Source organism: Ylistrum balloti, unplaced genomic scaffold (genome assembly GCF_031769215.1).
Source record: "Ylistrum balloti isolate Yb309-2 unplaced genomic scaffold, AGI_CSIRO_Ybal_v1 Utg371294, whole genome shotgun sequence".
In the NCBI taxonomy this organism is placed as follows: Eukaryota; Metazoa; Mollusca; class Bivalvia; order Pectinida; family Pectinidae; genus Ylistrum; species Ylistrum balloti.
The window spans coordinates 468068-487058 of record NW_026782694.1 but is presented as its reverse complement, the minus strand read 5'-3'; the positions used below and the strand labels follow the sequence as shown (position 1 = coordinate 487058).

At 34.2% G+C, this 18991-nt stretch overlaps 1 protein-coding gene across 1 annotated transcript; it reads left to right on the top strand.

Annotated features, from left to right (window-relative positions):
* Nucleotides 1–406: 406 nt before the first annotated feature.
* Nucleotides 407–18301, top strand: LOC132561868 (cadherin-87A-like). The gene is made up of 6 exons (XM_060226576.1): nt 407–470; nt 14812–14880; nt 15130–15326; nt 16456–16545; nt 17043–17255; nt 18110–18301. The coding sequence occupies exons 1-6, from the start codon at nt 407–409 to the stop codon at nt 18299–18301; spliced, it is 825 nt and encodes a 274-aa protein (XP_060082559.1).
* Nucleotides 18302–18991: the final 690 nt, after the last annotated feature.

The following is an 18991-nucleotide window of genomic DNA, read 5'->3' as shown; positions in this document are numbered from 1 at the left end:
TTCATGTTTTATTTTATACTATCTCACAGTTGGCCTTAAGTTGACATAGGCTTTGGGTTAAGTCTAAAGCCATACCAAGACAAATTAGAGTCTATTGTTATGGTGTTTACCGTTTCCTGTTTAACGATTGAAACTGTCGTAATGTCATAACTGATTTGCATATTGTAAGCATTGTCAGAGCATATACACTCCTTCTTAGTGCCTTTGGCAGTATACTTAAATGTGATATCGATTCCATACTATTACAAAGAGGCATACTAGCACATATCTCAGCTTCCCACAATCATAAGGACGGCCTCGCATACAAAGGGAGGCCGTCCTTATGGCCATGGCTGTTAATTTATAAATCTGAGCAAAACGTACTAATTAGTTTTCTTTTCATCCAATCACAGGTTAAGTATCAGAAATGGAAATTGTCATGGTTATACTGGGACTCCTAGCCTCCATTTTCAAGACAGTGCATACGACAGGTAAGAACTGAAGAAATTGAATAATGTATTAAAATGAATTACTTCTAGATCATTTTACACACAACATTTACATGTAAAATCCTATTGTATTACATTTTGTCGTCCAAGGTGATCATTCTTTGTAAGAAGTACGGAAATGTTCGAATTTAGGTATGAAGTATGAAGATTCTGTCATATAGCATTTTGCTTAAAGAAGATTTTAGATTTTCATGTTTTAGATATGAGATGCATGCAAAATGCTAAACTTGCAAATCACAAAGTGTTTTTTTCTGATGCCTTTCCTGTATTAGGCAAATAGATATTGATTTTCTCTGATTTAAAACAAGCTTAGAGTGTCGGTATAGTATGGACAAACAACTGATGCAAGGTGTTTAGTCAAATAACAATCATTATGAACGCTGCAAGAAGTTAGTGTCAATATAAATAAACATATACACTGAGTTTATGAAATTCCTAACGCCATGCTATCAATGTTCATGAGAAATATTCTATTAAATCCTGATATAGATGCACCATGCCTTTCTCTTATTCAATTGGATTATAAAATCGATTGAAATCTTATATTCAACGAGTTATGCAACAGATAAATGCAATCGTTAACACATACTAGACTATTAATAGATAAATCTGCAAATGTTTTATCGTTTCAAATTTTCATTCTGGTATTAGGAAACATTTAGTGTTTTGTTCCTAAATCAACAACTCATACTTCGAAGGGATATTCTTCTAAATCACACTCAAACGAAATAGCGCTATATACAATGTACACACAGTATTTACTTTATTGGCATACATCGTAGTTGACATCATCTCCTCCAAAACACTCAGGAAGCGACTAACATTTGTAAATGCATTTAACACCAATACAAGATCTACATAGAGACAACGTTACAAAGAGTTTAACGTTAAATGTATACAGATTAATAGATAGATCTTTATGGAGACCGACCCTAGTATGAAACTGAGACCGAAAATGCTCTAGATTTCCAAATAAGTAAATATGTTGATATTATATACTTGTTCAATACGTGTCTGAATTTTAGAATAATTTTACTCAAAGAATTTAAAGTATGCACCACATAAATAATTCTATTTTTAGCAAAACGATTCATTGACATCTAGAGAAAATGAGCCGGTTTAATGATTTTTCAATTTGTTTTATCTTAGATAAAAAATGAGTAAAATTCAGAATTAAAAAATCAGCTTTTAAGACAATAACCGTAATTAATTTTCGAATTCAAATAATAAAATGACTTAATGATGATATGTTCCGGGGGTAAAACTGTAAAACGTTCATAGCCCTCCTTATACAAATTAATCCATCACACATCACATCAAATCCACGGTTCTTATACAAGAAGATATTTTTGATAATATCAGCTTAGTAAGACAAGGGATTTCAGATTTTTCCATAAGCAAATTTAACGTGTTTACGTCATGTTTATAATTGGTTACAGAAGTGTTTGTCACAAATTGCAGCTTGTTCTGAGTAAACTGGATAAAAAAACAAAGCGTTTTAAAGGAGTTTTCTAGTAAATTAAGAGAAACTTAAATTACGTAATAAGTGTAGTTTAATTGAAAACTGCTCTGTTGACAATTCAGTCAAATTCACGATTACTCCTATAAAAAATGACAAACAGAATTGATCGATAATGCGAGCGAATGGAATGCACGTACTCCCTTGCGAATTAAATTGTACATTCCAATATTTAGTTAAAGATCGGGATTTCCTCCAAAAAGTCGTCTCTGGCAGCGAGAAGAGGCGGGTACGAAAAATATGTGCTTTCTTTTTCTCAACCACAAAAATCATTCGACTCGCTAATCATCGTTATAGAACAGAATCAATATCCGCCGTTCCAGTAAGGAAGGTAATGATAATCACCATTTGTAACTACGAAAACACCTCTTGTGGTTATCCATGGCAATCTTACATCAGTAACATATCGGGATCATGTCTTGAGATCACACGTCTTTCCTCTATCTTATCCATCAACGTAACCTTACGTTGTAGAAGAACAACGCGAGGCCCCATATTGCTATGGTTTTGTCGTGATTTTCTGCTCAAAACAGCGCCTCAGTACTTGATTGGCTACCATGCAGTCGCGGATTGTCCCAAAACGAGCATTCGTAGGACAAGCAAGACAGGAGGGTTTGAATGCGCGTCAACATCATACATAAGGTCGCTCAGCTTACCCAGGCCCTTATTTAGAAATGGAATAATATACCTCAAAGGACAATAACACATTGTTGGGGTCAATATTAAAGAGAGTAAGAGTAGGGGAGGGCACACAGGCTACTGATTTGGATCAGGATACGGCGTCTGTGATATGACAAGAAAAATCAAAATGTATTCAGTAATTACAAAATAATCCCGAAGCACAATCTAATCATCAAGGAATCATTTAAAATAATGATTATCGAAAAAATGTGTAGATGCGCAGCCATATGTACGAAACAGTTTTGGGTGGGGGGATTCTTTCTATATGACATAGTTTATTGAGGAGACGGCAAATTGTCTTACGATGGATACCATATTACATATTGATTTTACAACTAACCCTGCCTTTCAAAAGCAGTCGCACGACCCTTATCAATTTTGGAACGCTAAAGCTCTTTCATGATGAAATGTTTTGGTTTTAAATATGGAAAATCAGTCAGACTGTGTGCAGATTTTAAGTAACTCCTTGCTACCATTAGATAACCTACCTATATCTCTATTCGGTAATGGAAGCCGACTTAAGTAAGAAACACTGTACCATAGCTAGGACACGTAAACGTAAAAATCTATCAATGAAAAATTACACATAGGAAAATCAAGAAACTAAATTAATTGTAGATGTTACTGCATCACTTCGTCCAAATTGTACAAGAGAACCAGAACATTAGACACAGCAGTCGAACAATGAATAGGATTGCATCATACAGTTGTTTCACCCCTCTAGGTCTCGTCAGTGATTCTTAAGGACTAAGTTTTTAAGTCTAGGAGGCGAAAAGGCAATTTTAAAAGTGATCGGAAGAAATATTAAAAATTCTAATTGGATGGTGGCCTAGCACCATTATTGGATACGTTTCGAAATCATAAGGTGCTTGATAAGAACATTAAGTACAAATTTATTTTCTGAATTGTACTACTATAAGTATTCGGATGAATAAAAAACGGACATGCAGTGTATGACAAATCTCGGAAATCAAAAGTCCATCATATAGACATTTTTTACCATTAATTGCTATTTCCCTCACTCGCGTTGTAGGTTTATGACCTTAGAGTCACTGATGAGTCTGAGAATGACGATACAGCTCTACCCACGTATGTACCTCAAAATATGACAAATGCTTATACAGCTCCCCACACTAGAAGGGGAAGTAAGTTAGATTTGATACGCTGTAGTAATCAGGCGTTTCACTTTAAAAATTAGTGTCTGCACCGACTGACACTTGTTACAAGTAATTGTTGCATTGTAATTTAAATCATGTGTTATTGAAAGAAACGTTTTCTTTTTATTCCATCCATTATTATAAATTTACAATTTACGACCACTTTCACGTCAAGCATTGCCTTTCACCTTCAATGCTCGCGGTCGGTATCGACACGATCACGGTAATGGCGAGGAGAGTATATCATCCCGATATGAATGCAGATAAATGTGTAAGATTATCCAATGACAAATCAAAGAAATACAAGCCAGACCTTCACATATAGGAGTTTGTTTTAGCTGTATATCATTGAACTATTGATGATTTTAATACAGCATAGAATTCCGATATCATCTTTCTCTACATTGATTTTGCATCGCGTTTTGGTATCTAACATGAACGCAGATTACAATAATGTGTGTGGGATCGTATTTGTTGTCATAACTCTGCCTCTCATTTCAAATACAACTTAATTCGATATTTGATTACTCTTAGTATGTTTCCTAATTTGCATTGAAAATATTCGTTCGGATGTCTGTTTTCCTATCTTTATCAGGGTGACGCACAGCTTTGAACTTGTGTTTTGACCTTTATAAACATGGCAGATATTATCAATGGAAATACTGACGCTTTAAATCCAAAAACCTTTGATTCTAGTCCTTTTTAGTTTGTGTTTATTTTCAGCTTGTTAGTTAGTACTTTACTGTTTGATACATTTCTAGTCTCGAATTGCTTTTATTATTGTAATAAAGAAGAGCATTTGGTTTGGTTGCATTGGTCAACGTCGTATGATCATTTATCAATGACCTACTTATACATAAGAGGGGAGTGCGTTTTCAGAAGAATTGCGATATGATCCTGTAGCCCCTTGTCGTATTGCAGAGATGATGCGACTGTACTTCCGCACTACCGTGTAATGTTATAGGCATGACACCTGATGCGGTCACATTATACTGCAAACGGGCAATTCAATCGTTAATACTTCCACAGGGCGAGCGTCCAAACAGTACTTCAGAAGTCTCGTTTTCTATGTACTGTGATATCAGTCAAGAACAACATTCAAAGCCTTACTCACAAAAGTGAATGCTTATTTATCGCTTCAACGGAATATTGGTTTTAAAGCGCAACTGCTATACAGGTAAACCTCATCGCAGAAGGTCAGGGGTGGATGGCAACGACAAAAATATTGACTATATGTTTGTAAAGCTTCCCTTGATTGCTACGCTACGTTCTAGGTACTTTAGTATAGCTTCAAACAGTCGTATAAGATATCTATATCTCAGATAGTGTCATACAGTATACGTCAGACAATTACAAAACACGGAATTAAAAATGTATTCGTGAGTCGTAAAATAGATGACAGCAATAACTGGCGCTTGAGTTTGTAAGCATGTACTATATAACCTAGACAAATAATTTATCAGTACGAACTAGCGTTCGGATTCAATCAGTTGTGACGTAATAAGGCAGTTATTAGATATTTACGCAAGTTGATATGTGTTTGTAGTAATGGTCGACCAGGGATTTTTCTAATATCTTTGAAGGTTTTCTGACTAGTGATGTTTTATCTTGCCAGCATGTATCATTGTAGAACCATTATGCATTTACCAAACCTGATATCTCTCGTCGGTGACAGTAAACAAGCTCATCTTAGTCCAATAAGGTCGCAATAACTTATAGGAATGTCACTCCACGCATGTAACGCCAGCAGCTTCTTTACCCGAGGGAGGGATGTTGATCAAGCTTAACATGCTGATAACGAACCACAATATCGCAGAAGAATGGTAGCAGCTTCAGATTAGTGGTTGTAAGGTCAAGATCACCTTCACATGTCTATTGTCATTCTTGTCATCTTTCAAGTGGCTTGATTGACTCATGGGAATTTGACCTGACCTCAAACATATCATCATGTCTACGAAAATTCGAGTTTCAGGGTCGTAGGGTCAAGGTCAAGGTTACCTTTATTAATGAGCAACATTACTACAGGCATATACATCACACGGAAATGTTTTTCCCCGATGTTTTACAATGTCCTGGCACAATCTGGCTAATTTCTCCGACAACAAGGCTTACGTGTTATATAAAGAACCCGAAGAAATGCTATCAAATATTTGTACTGGAATTCAACACCAACTTTGGCATGGTATTAGTCATAGTATATTGTTGCTATTGGTCTATTTTAGAGTCGATATACCGTTATGTCGATGAATAAGATTCTGCTGATAAAGATGTCATATGACTTCATTTGGCGTTTCCGAACCTCAAACAATTGAACAGGTACCTACTGTTTTTAATGAAAAATGTATATGGCGTTTTTCTGTTCTTTCATGCTTTTACTGGACATAAATTTAATAGCTGTCAATTATGAATTTTTTAGATATGTTGCTTCTCTCTCGCTTCTTCTAAATTTTCATCTTTCTGTCCGTAGTTATTCAACTCTGTAACAGCCATTCAAAATCATTTCATTATTCGTAAGTGACTTTTAATGTTCGTGGAAATAAGGAACTGAATAAGATGGGAAAATGATGCACCAACAATGTATCATCCTAACAAGGAGCAAACACAAAGGCACAAAAGAATGCTGTACCAATTCAACGACAACACGATAACTGCAGTCAGCAACATATACTTATAAATCGATTAAGCAAATCAGAAAGAAATTTACGTTTAAATAAAAATGTCATTTCGATATATTTTTCCCTCTGAATTATCTTACAATGAATTGCTGTCTGATTACTCTCAAAAACAATCGCTTTCTCTGACGTTACTGATTAATGAATGCACACAGAAATGCATTTTTAAATGAAATCACTCAGAAGAACATTATTGTTATATGCTTATCGGGTCATGGTAAATGCGAGTTGTAAAATGGACAGCAACAAAGCTGTTAAAAGAATATGAGACAAAAGAATAAGATGTTATGAAATGGTGTTTACAATACAAATGTGTTAGTTCTTTCGCTTAAGTAAACTTACATTTTAAATTATTTATTTATCAAAATCACATGACACAAAATTGGTCCTCTCCCTGAAGGCGACTCTTTCGCATAGTTCGCTGTATATATTTGACACCATACAACGGGGTTCCTATATAAAGGTGCAAAGTGAATAATACTTTTTAGTATGAATTTAGACTGTGATGCAGTAGTGCACAGCAAATAAAACTTATATATCATACAACTGTTTCGTCCTTCTTGGATTCGTCAGTTATGCGGAGGACCTCACTTTTAAAGCCTTGGAGGCGAGTAAAAAAATCCAATATAATAAAAATAATTGTAAAATAAAGATACAAAACCTCCATAACTCAATGATTTTCATGATATCGATGTATCTGATAATTTTTTATAAGTATGGATGTATATTCTCTCTGAACCGTGCAACTTCTCGTATGATTTAAAACGTGATATGCAGGTTACGGAAGACCTCGAGGACTTCAAATCCATCACAGGTGTCTGCCACTATCTGCAATCTCGCATATTGTACAAAACACACACAAGTTAATAGCACATTTTAATATAGATATAGAGCGAGTATCCTTGCGGGATTCTTCAGTTATGCTACTATCCTTTGTGTATATTAGCTCTAGTGTCGATTCTGTTTCCATCAATGCTTACTTAATGACCACGTCTACATGACAAAATGAATCAATATCGTCTTTTATCTGACAAAATCATAATTGTAAACATGTTGTGTTATTGATATGAGTGTCATCCTTTGGTAACTGGCCTTTGATTAGTACAACGTAACATTTGATCAGTTTGCGTTTTCATATCAAGTCAGAAGGTCTGGGGCGATCTTTTCAGTGCTCTATCAGTCTCCTGACATGACGGTATTGATTTTGCTGCCTGTCAACAATGTGGCTTATGAATGCTATATCATAGCAGTCAGACACGATCGGTTTAATGTTCCAATTTTATCATAGTGTTAAATGATATCCGAAATATTAGTTTCCGATACGAAATATTCAACAACATTTATTGAAAAAAAATAGACAATATTGTAATTAATGTTATCAAGCATTAGCATGACAAAACACCTCGACAGTGTTACACAACTTTGTGCATCAGTCAAGTAAGTGTTTTAGTTCATGTTCTGTTTCTAACAGTTTGCAATAGTTTCTGTCTACTTTCTGAATTTCGCTCATCGTGGAAACGTTGTTATATTTTCTGTGCTATTTCGAATCATTTTAATCTAATCATGTCCATGCTGGTGGTTAATTTTGTCATTGCAATTGACATAATAGCAGACTAAATGACTTTAACACTAAATTCATTTTAAATTACTACCGTAAGTGAAAAAAGGGATTAAATGACATCGGTATGCTTGTATTATGAAACTGTGTTGGACCTGGTGAACCGTCTGTCCTGGAGACGCTTTCCTCTCTATCTTTTACAGAATTTATATCCAGTCTCCAGTGATTATAGTGCGTTATGAGATGTCATTGGTGATGAGGGAGGTCGTTAAAAATCATCAAAATTGTATGGGATTCGTAATGGCATTCTAAACTAGCTGCCTGATTGTTAGGGGAGATGAATCCCTTTATAATCCATGGCCAAATTACCTAAATCCAATTTGTCTAGTATAAAAACAATTTTCTAGGTAATGATACAACATAAAGTTCTGTTATGTTCACCTGAACTTTACATTTTTTGGAATTGAAGATTAATATATATTTTCCATAACATTCTATTAACAATATCTGAAATATGTCTTATTTTTGTTACAATTAGTATATGTTCCTTAAAGAGATATTGGTGATCAGAAATGAAAAAAAGGAGGTGATATTTCTTTAAATGCTATGTCAACAGTCAGTAAGATATGATATGTATCAATTAGTCGCCATCGGATTTGATATTTAAACACTTGCGACATTATCACTGTGATTATACAATATCATGTTTCGTCTCGAGCTTACTGCACACGTATTAGAAACGTTTCTGAATGTCATAGGAATGCATTACCGCTGTTATCACTTTGAAATTCCGCAATCAGCTATTCCTTTGCCCTGTTTTAATAGTTTAAATAAATCTATTTAATAACAAATATCTTCAATTCTTAGTACCAGTATAAATTCTAAAATTAATTGTAATTAATACAAATCAAACCATTAAAACAAATTATGGTCCTGGCATCACTGACGAAATCTAGTCGGACGAAACGGCAGTATGATGGGGTTAAATGGGTATTATTTTGCTCTGTTGTGTATCAGCCTGAATTTGTATTCCAAGGTGATATTCACTTGTGTGTCTTTGTACAAGCTTCGGGATTACAAGTGGTAGACATTGCCATTGTTTTCTGGTCCCCAAGGTTTGTGTAACCTGCATGCCACATTTAAATTCATACGAATAATAACTGGTTCAGAATATACACTTGTTCTTGATATTTTTTTAAAATCATCTTATATATACATATTGTGGACTTAATTAAGTTATTGGGATCATTTCCTTCCATTTGTATCACCGACGAGCCCCAAGAAGGACAAAAACCCGTATAATGTATTGAAATTCAGTTTTTGATTCGCCTCCACAATATTCGAAATCTGCATTGAAAAAATAAAATCAAGGTGACGGAAATACATTGGATATGATTACTGGTTGTGGTAGAAAACTTGTTTCTGTTCTAATTTTATAAAGAATCTAGATAAGATTCTCTATTCGTAGACACTTCATTACTAATTCATTACACAGCTCTGTCTGAGTGTCCTGCTTCTGATATATGAGCAAATTTGTTTAAATCCTTCTTGAGTATCAGTTATAAATGACATCCATGTGTAATTATAAAAATATCGGTAAAGATGTTTTTATTAAAAAAAGGCCTCGATGAAGTTGAATTTTGCTTCAATCGATGTTTTGATTTTCGATGTAACGATTCCTCCATTCGTTTATCTTACATAATACGATTTGTAAAACAAGTCATTCATTCTGAATTTACAATTTTATCTTGTTCTCGCAAGAGTAACGAATCCCATCTGTTTATTAAACATACCAACGAATTGCCATGGTATTGTTCTCATTGTTTTAACATTAAGAATGAGTGGTGTTTCCTCGTGAATAAATACAGTTACCCTGATAGTAAAATGCATAGTTAAGGGTGTAGCCAGATCTAGGAATTCATTGCTGACATTATCGTTGAATATATACATATATTTGTAAACGCAGCATCACGGACGCCTTGACTTTAAGCTTGTGTAATTCTGAACTTATGGCTAATAGTAAGTTTAGTGTTGCTTTACGGGATTTGAGAGAATCCAAAGCGTGATGTTTTTTCTTGGCGATGGTTCTTCTACTTTGTACTCAGATCAATTTTCTGATCTTGATGCTGTGTCACTTTGCGTTTTATTGTCATTTAGTTTTCATTCTCCACTCGCACCTACGAATGGTTTAGCGAACACCTTAAACTTGATATATGATAGGATAGCTTTTATTTCGATAAAAAAAAATAACATTTTTGTTATAGTCAACTTCATCCTCAAGGGAATCATAGTGTGAATTACATGTCTTGCGGACAACCTGCAAAGGCGACTGTCGGCAGGTGACGGTAAATGAAGTAATGTTATTAATCTTAAGGTTAAAAATTGCACTTTAAACGGTAAAATCGCTCGTGTATTCGTTTATCTCACCACAACTGATCGCGTGCTGATGCATAACACGTGATAAAACGTGCTGACATCTTGCAGTATCCTACAGGGACTTCAGCAAATTTCAATGCAACCTCACTGTATGGATCTGTCCTTAATTAAGAAAAAAAAACATACAAAGGGAAACACGCTGATCTTACGAAAAACTTTATTAAACACAGCCTAAAAAAAGTCTTCAATGTTATGTTCAAATTGTATCTGTTCAATACAAACTGCAATGTTACCGATCGTCAGAAATATTGAACTTAAGCTGCAATGCAAATTGTGCATTATTTTCAAGACTCACTTTATGCAAGTTTGCATATGATTAGCTATTAAATGATATTACTACAGCATAATAGCTATGATTTTCCAATTACAAATTCCTCCAAGAAGAATCGCCTTGCAAGCCAACCGTTTTCTGCTGACAAAGCAAAATTGAAGATATGTCTGGCAGTACTTTCAGAGCATGCAACTATTTGCAACATTTCGTTGCACGTTTTAATATATAACTTATCCTTCAAAATCAACGCGAAACTCTTCAAAATATATCCAAAACTTTCTAAATAATAATATCCAAATCATACATGTCTTAAAAAATTACGCTTTCAGTTCTATTTTGAGATTTAGAGAACAAGGAGAACATGGATATGTGATATTTTCGTTATCCTGTAATATATTTCTGAATAATCACAGCATGAAAAAAGCCACACATTTCTTACAAATGCATGTATTATCAAAGCCAACATAAACATACCAATGATATCTAATCATGTTTTATTGTCGAAATTGCAGTGTTGAACATCACAAATTGAAATTCAATATCATTAGATTTAATACCGGGACCAGGTACAATTCTATCCTTCGTGATGAGAAGATAAAAACCAATAAACGAGAGTTCTACGAACATGAGATATACTCCTTAAGTAATTCAAGTTTCATAACGTACAACAAATTGTAAATACTAGATAGAATCGCCTGCATATTTGCATATGCTTAACATTTTCCTGCATTTGGACATGATAAGTTTCTCACCGACCTATCATATACATATTTCATGAACATGTACGGGTCCTTACAACTTCAGTTCTTATTTATGCCTCCTGAGCCATTTGCTCAGATTTACAGTTTACTTTTAACATAGATTGGTTGGTTTAATTTTGATGATATTCAAAATTATAATCTAAATTTAAATATCGATATTTATATGGAGATAATTTTTCTGGGAAAATATACAAACATGTCAACAGAGTCGTAAACAAAGATCAGATTATATAAATCTAGCACTTAATATAAACAAAACGTGTTATGAACATTCTGGAAAAAACAAGGACAATAAGACCAGGGCCCGTATTCGTGAAACCATTCTCATGCTCAAGCATAGATTTTGTGATAATGCAGACTTTTTTTTATAATTCGCCTAAATGATATGAAATAATACAAATGTCAAATATAAACACTGAAGATAACTTTGACTTGAAGTCCTTTCAATTTTGTTTTAAATCTTTGGAAAAATCAGTCTTATTTATTAATTTTCAACTTAAACAAGACATAAGAATTGAGCACAAAATTCATGCTTGAGCATGAGAACGGTTTAATGAATACGGGCCAAAGTGTTCCGGAATATTAAGCATCTTCTGCTGACATGACGACTACCGCAATGTGAATATTGGCGTGATGTCACGTTCTCAAATGAGAACACTGTTAATAACAATGGAACCGACAGGTAGGATAATAATGTCAAAATTCATTCCGTGTAAGGAAATAGACTAGTTCCTTAAGAGATCCTTATGAGAACTGTGAAATTTTCCCATCATTTTTATCAACCTGCGAAATCCTGTGTTGTGAGTTTGTCTGACAGATGCCGACGTCTTACACTAAATCGTAATATTCAGAACAAACCCATGTTAGTTCATTTTGTTTTTAAAAAGCCATTATTCATTCTTATTCTGTCTTCTTAGCACTTTCATATGGGGTCTTAAGGTCATATCGTTTTTTTTTTTTTTTCTAGAGGAGAAAATAATGACAAAATCAATTTTAAATACTTTGAAAGTCTTCCTAGATAAAATGCACCTCTTAGAACATTCGATTTTCCACTCTGCAAACTATTATAGTTCATGGCAAGTGGAAGGAACGCATTCATTCTATAGTTAATAGAGTGTTCTTTCGAAGAAATGTGAGGGATGTTAAAAGAAATATCCGAGAATCTAATTGTAAAAATGATTGATGCTTTTTCAGGGGTATGTGTATGCATGTTTTGTTCACATTTTGCCCCATTTGGATTGAATATGAGTTCAGGCTATGTTTCTGGTCACATGTTGGTACTTTATATTGTTGTTTTATGTAACAAAAGAAAGTAGAGGGAATTATGACGACTATAAAATTTCCCCATAATCACCATATACGTGCATTTCTAAACGCCATGCGTTGTTAGTTTATCTCAGAGTTGTAGACATCCAGTTTGAAAATAGCTCTATTCTGAACAAGCCCTTTGCAAATCTACATGTTGCATTGGATTGATGTTTCAATAAATTGTCTCGAACCAAGATGTTGGAAACTTACAGATCTGCACAGGGTTTCAAAATATGCAGGTAAAAGATGAAGGAAGGATTTAAAGGATTTATGGTCGACATTACCATACCATCGATTGATTAATTTCATCAAATATATAATGTTTGATGTGTTTAATACTCTTCATTACATCTGCCGTTGCTGCTACCCTTCTTCATGTCCGATAATGGATAATTACGCACAGGAATTGACCCATTTTTACTTGACAATTGTCACAAAATTTGTCTTTCCAAGACATCGGATCTTTTTCTCCTTTTATTTTTGCAATGGGCCAACTTTTTGCCTATTTTCATGAATCTTGAATGGGGTGGTCAGATTTTGTTGACATTCCTAAGTTGTTTTTTTTTAGCTCAATGTGTCAAAATAAACAGATGTTGCTTCTTTCAAAAACAATAAAAGTTATAGTAAAACAACAAGGAAATACTAACATGTTAATACATAGTTATGATACAAATTCAAATCAAAATATACTTGGGCAAAATATGAACAAAAGACGATTTATATAGAGACCAGATGATTCGAAAGAGTAAGCCACTGTTTCTTTTTTCAAAGCTTTAAAGATAGGTTTCCCTTTTTCAACTTGTCCTTTCTTTTCAAATTTGCTTCAGTTTTTCAGCGTGATATAACATTACTTATACATGTTTTATAAACACAATACGTCACACAGTGTATCTTTTTTGTTCGCAATGAGATGCAACATTATGATCAATAAAACACACTAAATTTAGAAATATAAGTCTATGTTTCAAGTTGCACCTTATACTCAACAATAGACACATTTAAAACCAATGCTGAATTTGATATATGCTAAGTGCTCGTAATAGAGGCGGTAGAATTATTATCATTTTGAATGGACGAAAAACATTTACGGAATTAAATTTCTTTTTGATAACTGCATTAACATATCCTATAACATCTATATGCTATAACCTTATCCACAATAACGTCTCATCTAAAAGGAAATTTCTTGTATGTTGATGATTTAATGTGTAAACCGTGATAAGGTTGGCATATTGAAACATTTTTCTAATCAATATAAATAAACATGTTCGTGATGATACAGCAAAAAAATCTCTGCAGTACTCATTCGTTCCGTCCATAACTGACATTTCATATACTCTCTGACATTTACACTGTATATGGAAAATATAAAGTCCGGCCTAGATTAAAAGACTTGAAAGTCTTAAGTTTCAAATGAAACTAGTTTCAAAACATAATGAAATGACGAAAAGCTACATAAAATGAAACACTGGATTTAATGTTCCTGTTTGTTTCTGTAGTTTGTAGTGATATAAAATAATCGATGCATTTTCTGTGAGAGAACATAAAAAACCAAATAAAATAATGATAGGATTAAGAAACACTGCTAGCCACAAAGTGAGCTACATTATGGCGTAAGATGATGCTTGTGTATTAAAACAATCATATACCATGACTTTGATTCCAATACATTATTAGATTCTAATCGTAAGAAATCATTGGAAATATAGTGCCTTTTCCTGTTCCCAACGTCTGTAAGTCTTGTATGAATGTTGATATAAATGGTTGTAAGAAAATGATTAATGGTTCAACGGGAAATCATCGGGGGAAAAAACTAGATATTCTATTCACTTGAAGAAATGATGGCCACATATTTTCGATCTGCGTATGCATATATGATGCATATACCGATAATACAAATTTATGAACATTTTTTTAAGCAAATGCTGATGTGGCATTCCATAACTTGTTAATGTTTCAGATCCGTGTTCCATCCCACTGACAGGATACGAAAGCTTTATAACAGATGTCCCCGAGGATACACCTGTAGGTAGGTAACGTGACCAACCTTTTTCCTATTGTGTGTGTGTGGGGGGGGGGACCTTGTATTGAATATTTGCCCCTTTGTTTGCTTTTTATACCATTGGATTGAATACATGTATCATTTTTACTGGCGCCTCGGATCTTCTGCAATGGAAGCATACACTGGGCTATGACTTAATACTTAAAAAGATATAGATAAAATATTTATACAAATTTATAAAGATACAAATACTTGTGTCTACATTGCGCGTTGCAGGTTCTGTGCTGGGAAGGCTGAAGGTATCAGGGGGACTGGAAGAGGTCGATCTTACCCAACAACCAAACGATTATCTCTTACTCGATCGATCTAGCCGAAATATCACACTGCAGAAGGCACTTGACACAGACAAGGGAACCAGCACAATCATTCTTATGGTCGACTGTAGCATCAGACAAGAAGTCGAGTCGCCCTCGGTGAGTATGGAAGAATATTTATCGTCATGTCAAACGCAGCAAAAGAACGTGGTATCGATGATGTTGTATACGGATGTGTAAATGTGTTACCATATGTCTCTTTCCATTGTTTTATCTAGCCATAGCGACTCAATTTGTGTAATCACAATCGAGTGTTTTTAGATGATTAATGACAAGGTTTACGTGATGGCCACTTCAGTCATCACATTGCTCGCTGCTGTTTACACACATATAAAGGTTAAAATGGTTATACAATATCGAATCAAATGTCATTAAGTAGATTACATAACTCGTTGGCGCCACATCCTCGTGTTTATAGATTACATCATACCATTTCTACCTCCCAGGAATGTTTCGCCTTCTTAGCGTGGATTTCCCTCACAAAGAAAGTTATATCTTTTTGGCGTTCTATAGTATATCATAGAACTGATTGGGTGGTCGGGTGGCAAGTGGTAACGCACTCGTCTTTCACCTAGCCGTCCGGGGTTCGATTCCTGGAATAAAGGTGAAAAGGTATGGGGTCACCTGCCCGACCACGTGGGTTTTCCCCGGGTACTCCGGTTTCCTTCCACACTAAGACCCCTCGCGCGCTTCCATCCGAGCCAACAAGAGTGATTTATATAAGTTGGAGAACCTTGCTTCGCAATTGTTGTAAAATAAATAAAGTTTATTTAATTATATAGAACTGATTGTCCCAATAGCATAAATCGTTGTTTCAGCGGGTTTTTTTCATCAACTATTATAATCCTTCATTTACTGCTATCATTGATAATTGCCCTAATGAATAACATGCAACAACAAGTCTATTGTCGTATTGAATTTTTAAAGTTCCAAAACAATCGACCGGTTATAATTGAAGTAATTAATATGTATATGATGTTTGATGTTCATTGCAATCATTCGGCATTAAAAATAATAAAATCTTTTGAATTTAAGGGTTTGTGCACCTCTCCAGCTGGGGTGCTATTTAATTCAAACAATTTGGATTTATTTTCTAGGGTTCAACACCTATGCATTTAGCTCTACTCACGACAAAGACGAAATATCAGTGATACAGTGTAATTTCTTATTTGTAAACAGAGGTACACTCTGGCGACGTCGCTTTAATCTATACATTTTGTGATTTTAGATCCCCTTGATGGTCAGGGTTATTCTAGAAGATGTAAACGACAATCCGCCAATCTTCTCAAGTTCCAGTTACTCCACAAACGTAACTGAAGTAAGTATTTTAATAACTGATTAACAAATGACTTTAAAGATAATGAAATTTAAGACTAACCAACATGTCACATTTTTATTCGCAGAAGTAGTAACAATGTTCAGAATATGAATAATATTGCCGTTCTCCCTCTATGATTCAATGTAGAAAATTATGAAATTTGTTGAATCATGGGTATAATTCACCTTCTCATTGTTATCTTGATATTTGGTCAACTTTGACTTTCTTTATGCGCCTCCTAGATCTAAACATTTTAGACTCTTAGCCTTATAGCAGGCCAACTTTGACTTTCTTTTTGCGCCTCCTCGATCTAAATATTTTAGACTCTTAGCCTTATAGCACGACGAAACAGCTGAAATATTCGCTCTTGTATTTTTTTAACAATCCTTACACGAAACAACAATATATTGAGACTCATCCTAGTAATATGTTTTAGCAACGTTATTTCTTTTAATTGTTCTTTTTTATTCATTTACTTATTTATTTCACGTTTTCAGGACACTAAGTTGGGAACAATCATTTTCCGGGACACCATAGCAACCGACGCCGACCAGAAAGGAGGCGGAAATGACCAGATATCGTACCGAATCCTCCCTGGCCCGTATTCAGACTACTTCGACATTTCGTACCCATTGTATCCCGATATAAAAATAAGAAAATCACTTGATTTCGAGACACTTAACATGATCACAGTAGCTATAGAGGCTAAGGTAAGGCAATATAATAGCATTACAATCATACATCAAGTGCATATTCATCGGGAGCAACTACAAGTGTTCAAATGCGATTTTAAGTTGATATCAAGTATTTCCGCTTCCTTTTTTTATGCTAATTCTGTCGATTCCGTAATGTATTAAGGCACCACAGCACAAAACGTCTGTTTTGTTTATTATTTTATTTCTTCTAATATGTTGTCAAATTTAATATTTGTTTGAAAATGAAAAAATATATAAAATCTAAACATTAAACAATGAGTTTTTGATTAATGTCCATCAACAAAATCTTCTTTAGCACAATATTTCATAATTCATGTAAACACAACAACTATATACAAAGAATGACTCTCATACATGATTTATCAAATATAACAGAAGGGATATTTGCGTTCTTCCTGGTCTAGGCTGTGCAGTTGACTAGTTTACGTGTTTAATAAGAAGTTCAAACCATCCGTTCTGTTATGGATTGATTTCATTGAAAACTTAACATAAATGTAGATACGTATATATATAAGAAAGTATCTACAAACTATCCAGCGAATCAAACAAAAAGCAAACATACCAAGTCGTAAAAACAAGATACAAACAAATGGTGAGTTCTTGGTGCATTTTTGAAATTGTCGAAGCAACAGATAAATTGTATATAAAACGGCATCACATGGCATCATGATATATATATCTGAGCTTTTGATTTCTATGTTACTGTTATGCACATAATACAGGCTCCGTGTATACCTTAGGTAAGCTAATAGACAGTATCGCTCAAAATCTTTAAAACTGCAACTGATTGGTATATAAGGATAGGTATCAGTAATGAGGTATAGTTAATTATTATTATTTTTATCCAGGATAATCCAGTCCGTGGAGTGAGCATGAGTAGTAGCACCACCTTAACGATTAGTGTAATTGACACCGATGATTTAATTCCAAAGTTCACCAGAGATTACTATACAGGGACTGTCAATATCAATGCAACAAGGGTAAGTATAAACAGTACTTACAGAACGTATGATGCAGCAAACATCTTTCTGATTTCTTAATCTTACGATCATATAAATGAATTCAAACCATTGTAAACTTCATTTCATTCACAACAATTGCAAACCAAATGAACGCACCCGAGGGGTATGAAGACAACATTCATTTTCGTTTCACGTTATTTCGGGGAATCGAACCCAGTACGTTCAGATTAGAGGCGTCTGCGTCACCACTACGACACCTGACCAACCTGTTTATTCTACTACAACTGATACTTTTCATGAATTAAATTTATCACTATTCAGCAGAATACAAATCTGCGATGTATTTTGAATAAACGTAATAATTCCACAAATTGGAATTAAGTGCAAATTTCACAAGTAACAACTTGATGATCATTACAAGGTTGTTCCAATAATATCTAGAAAGGAAAATGTTGAGATTTCTATTTTAGTCGTAAGGCAGAAAAAATAGGTCATTAAAGTTCCCATTCTCATTTAAAAAATCAAGAACCATTCGTTTAATGTTGTGTAACATGACGAAAATGAAAACTGTAACGGTACCAACTAATTGTCATCTGGGGATTGCTTGACATTAGCAGAACGTCGTTTTGATGCTTGTAATTAGTCTACTGGGTGTAACAAATTGGCAGATACGGCTTGAATTATGCAATATTTCTCAATGCAAATGCACACATTTCCAAACAATCCATAATGTTCTAACAATGTTTAAAATATCTATCTTGTTTCCTA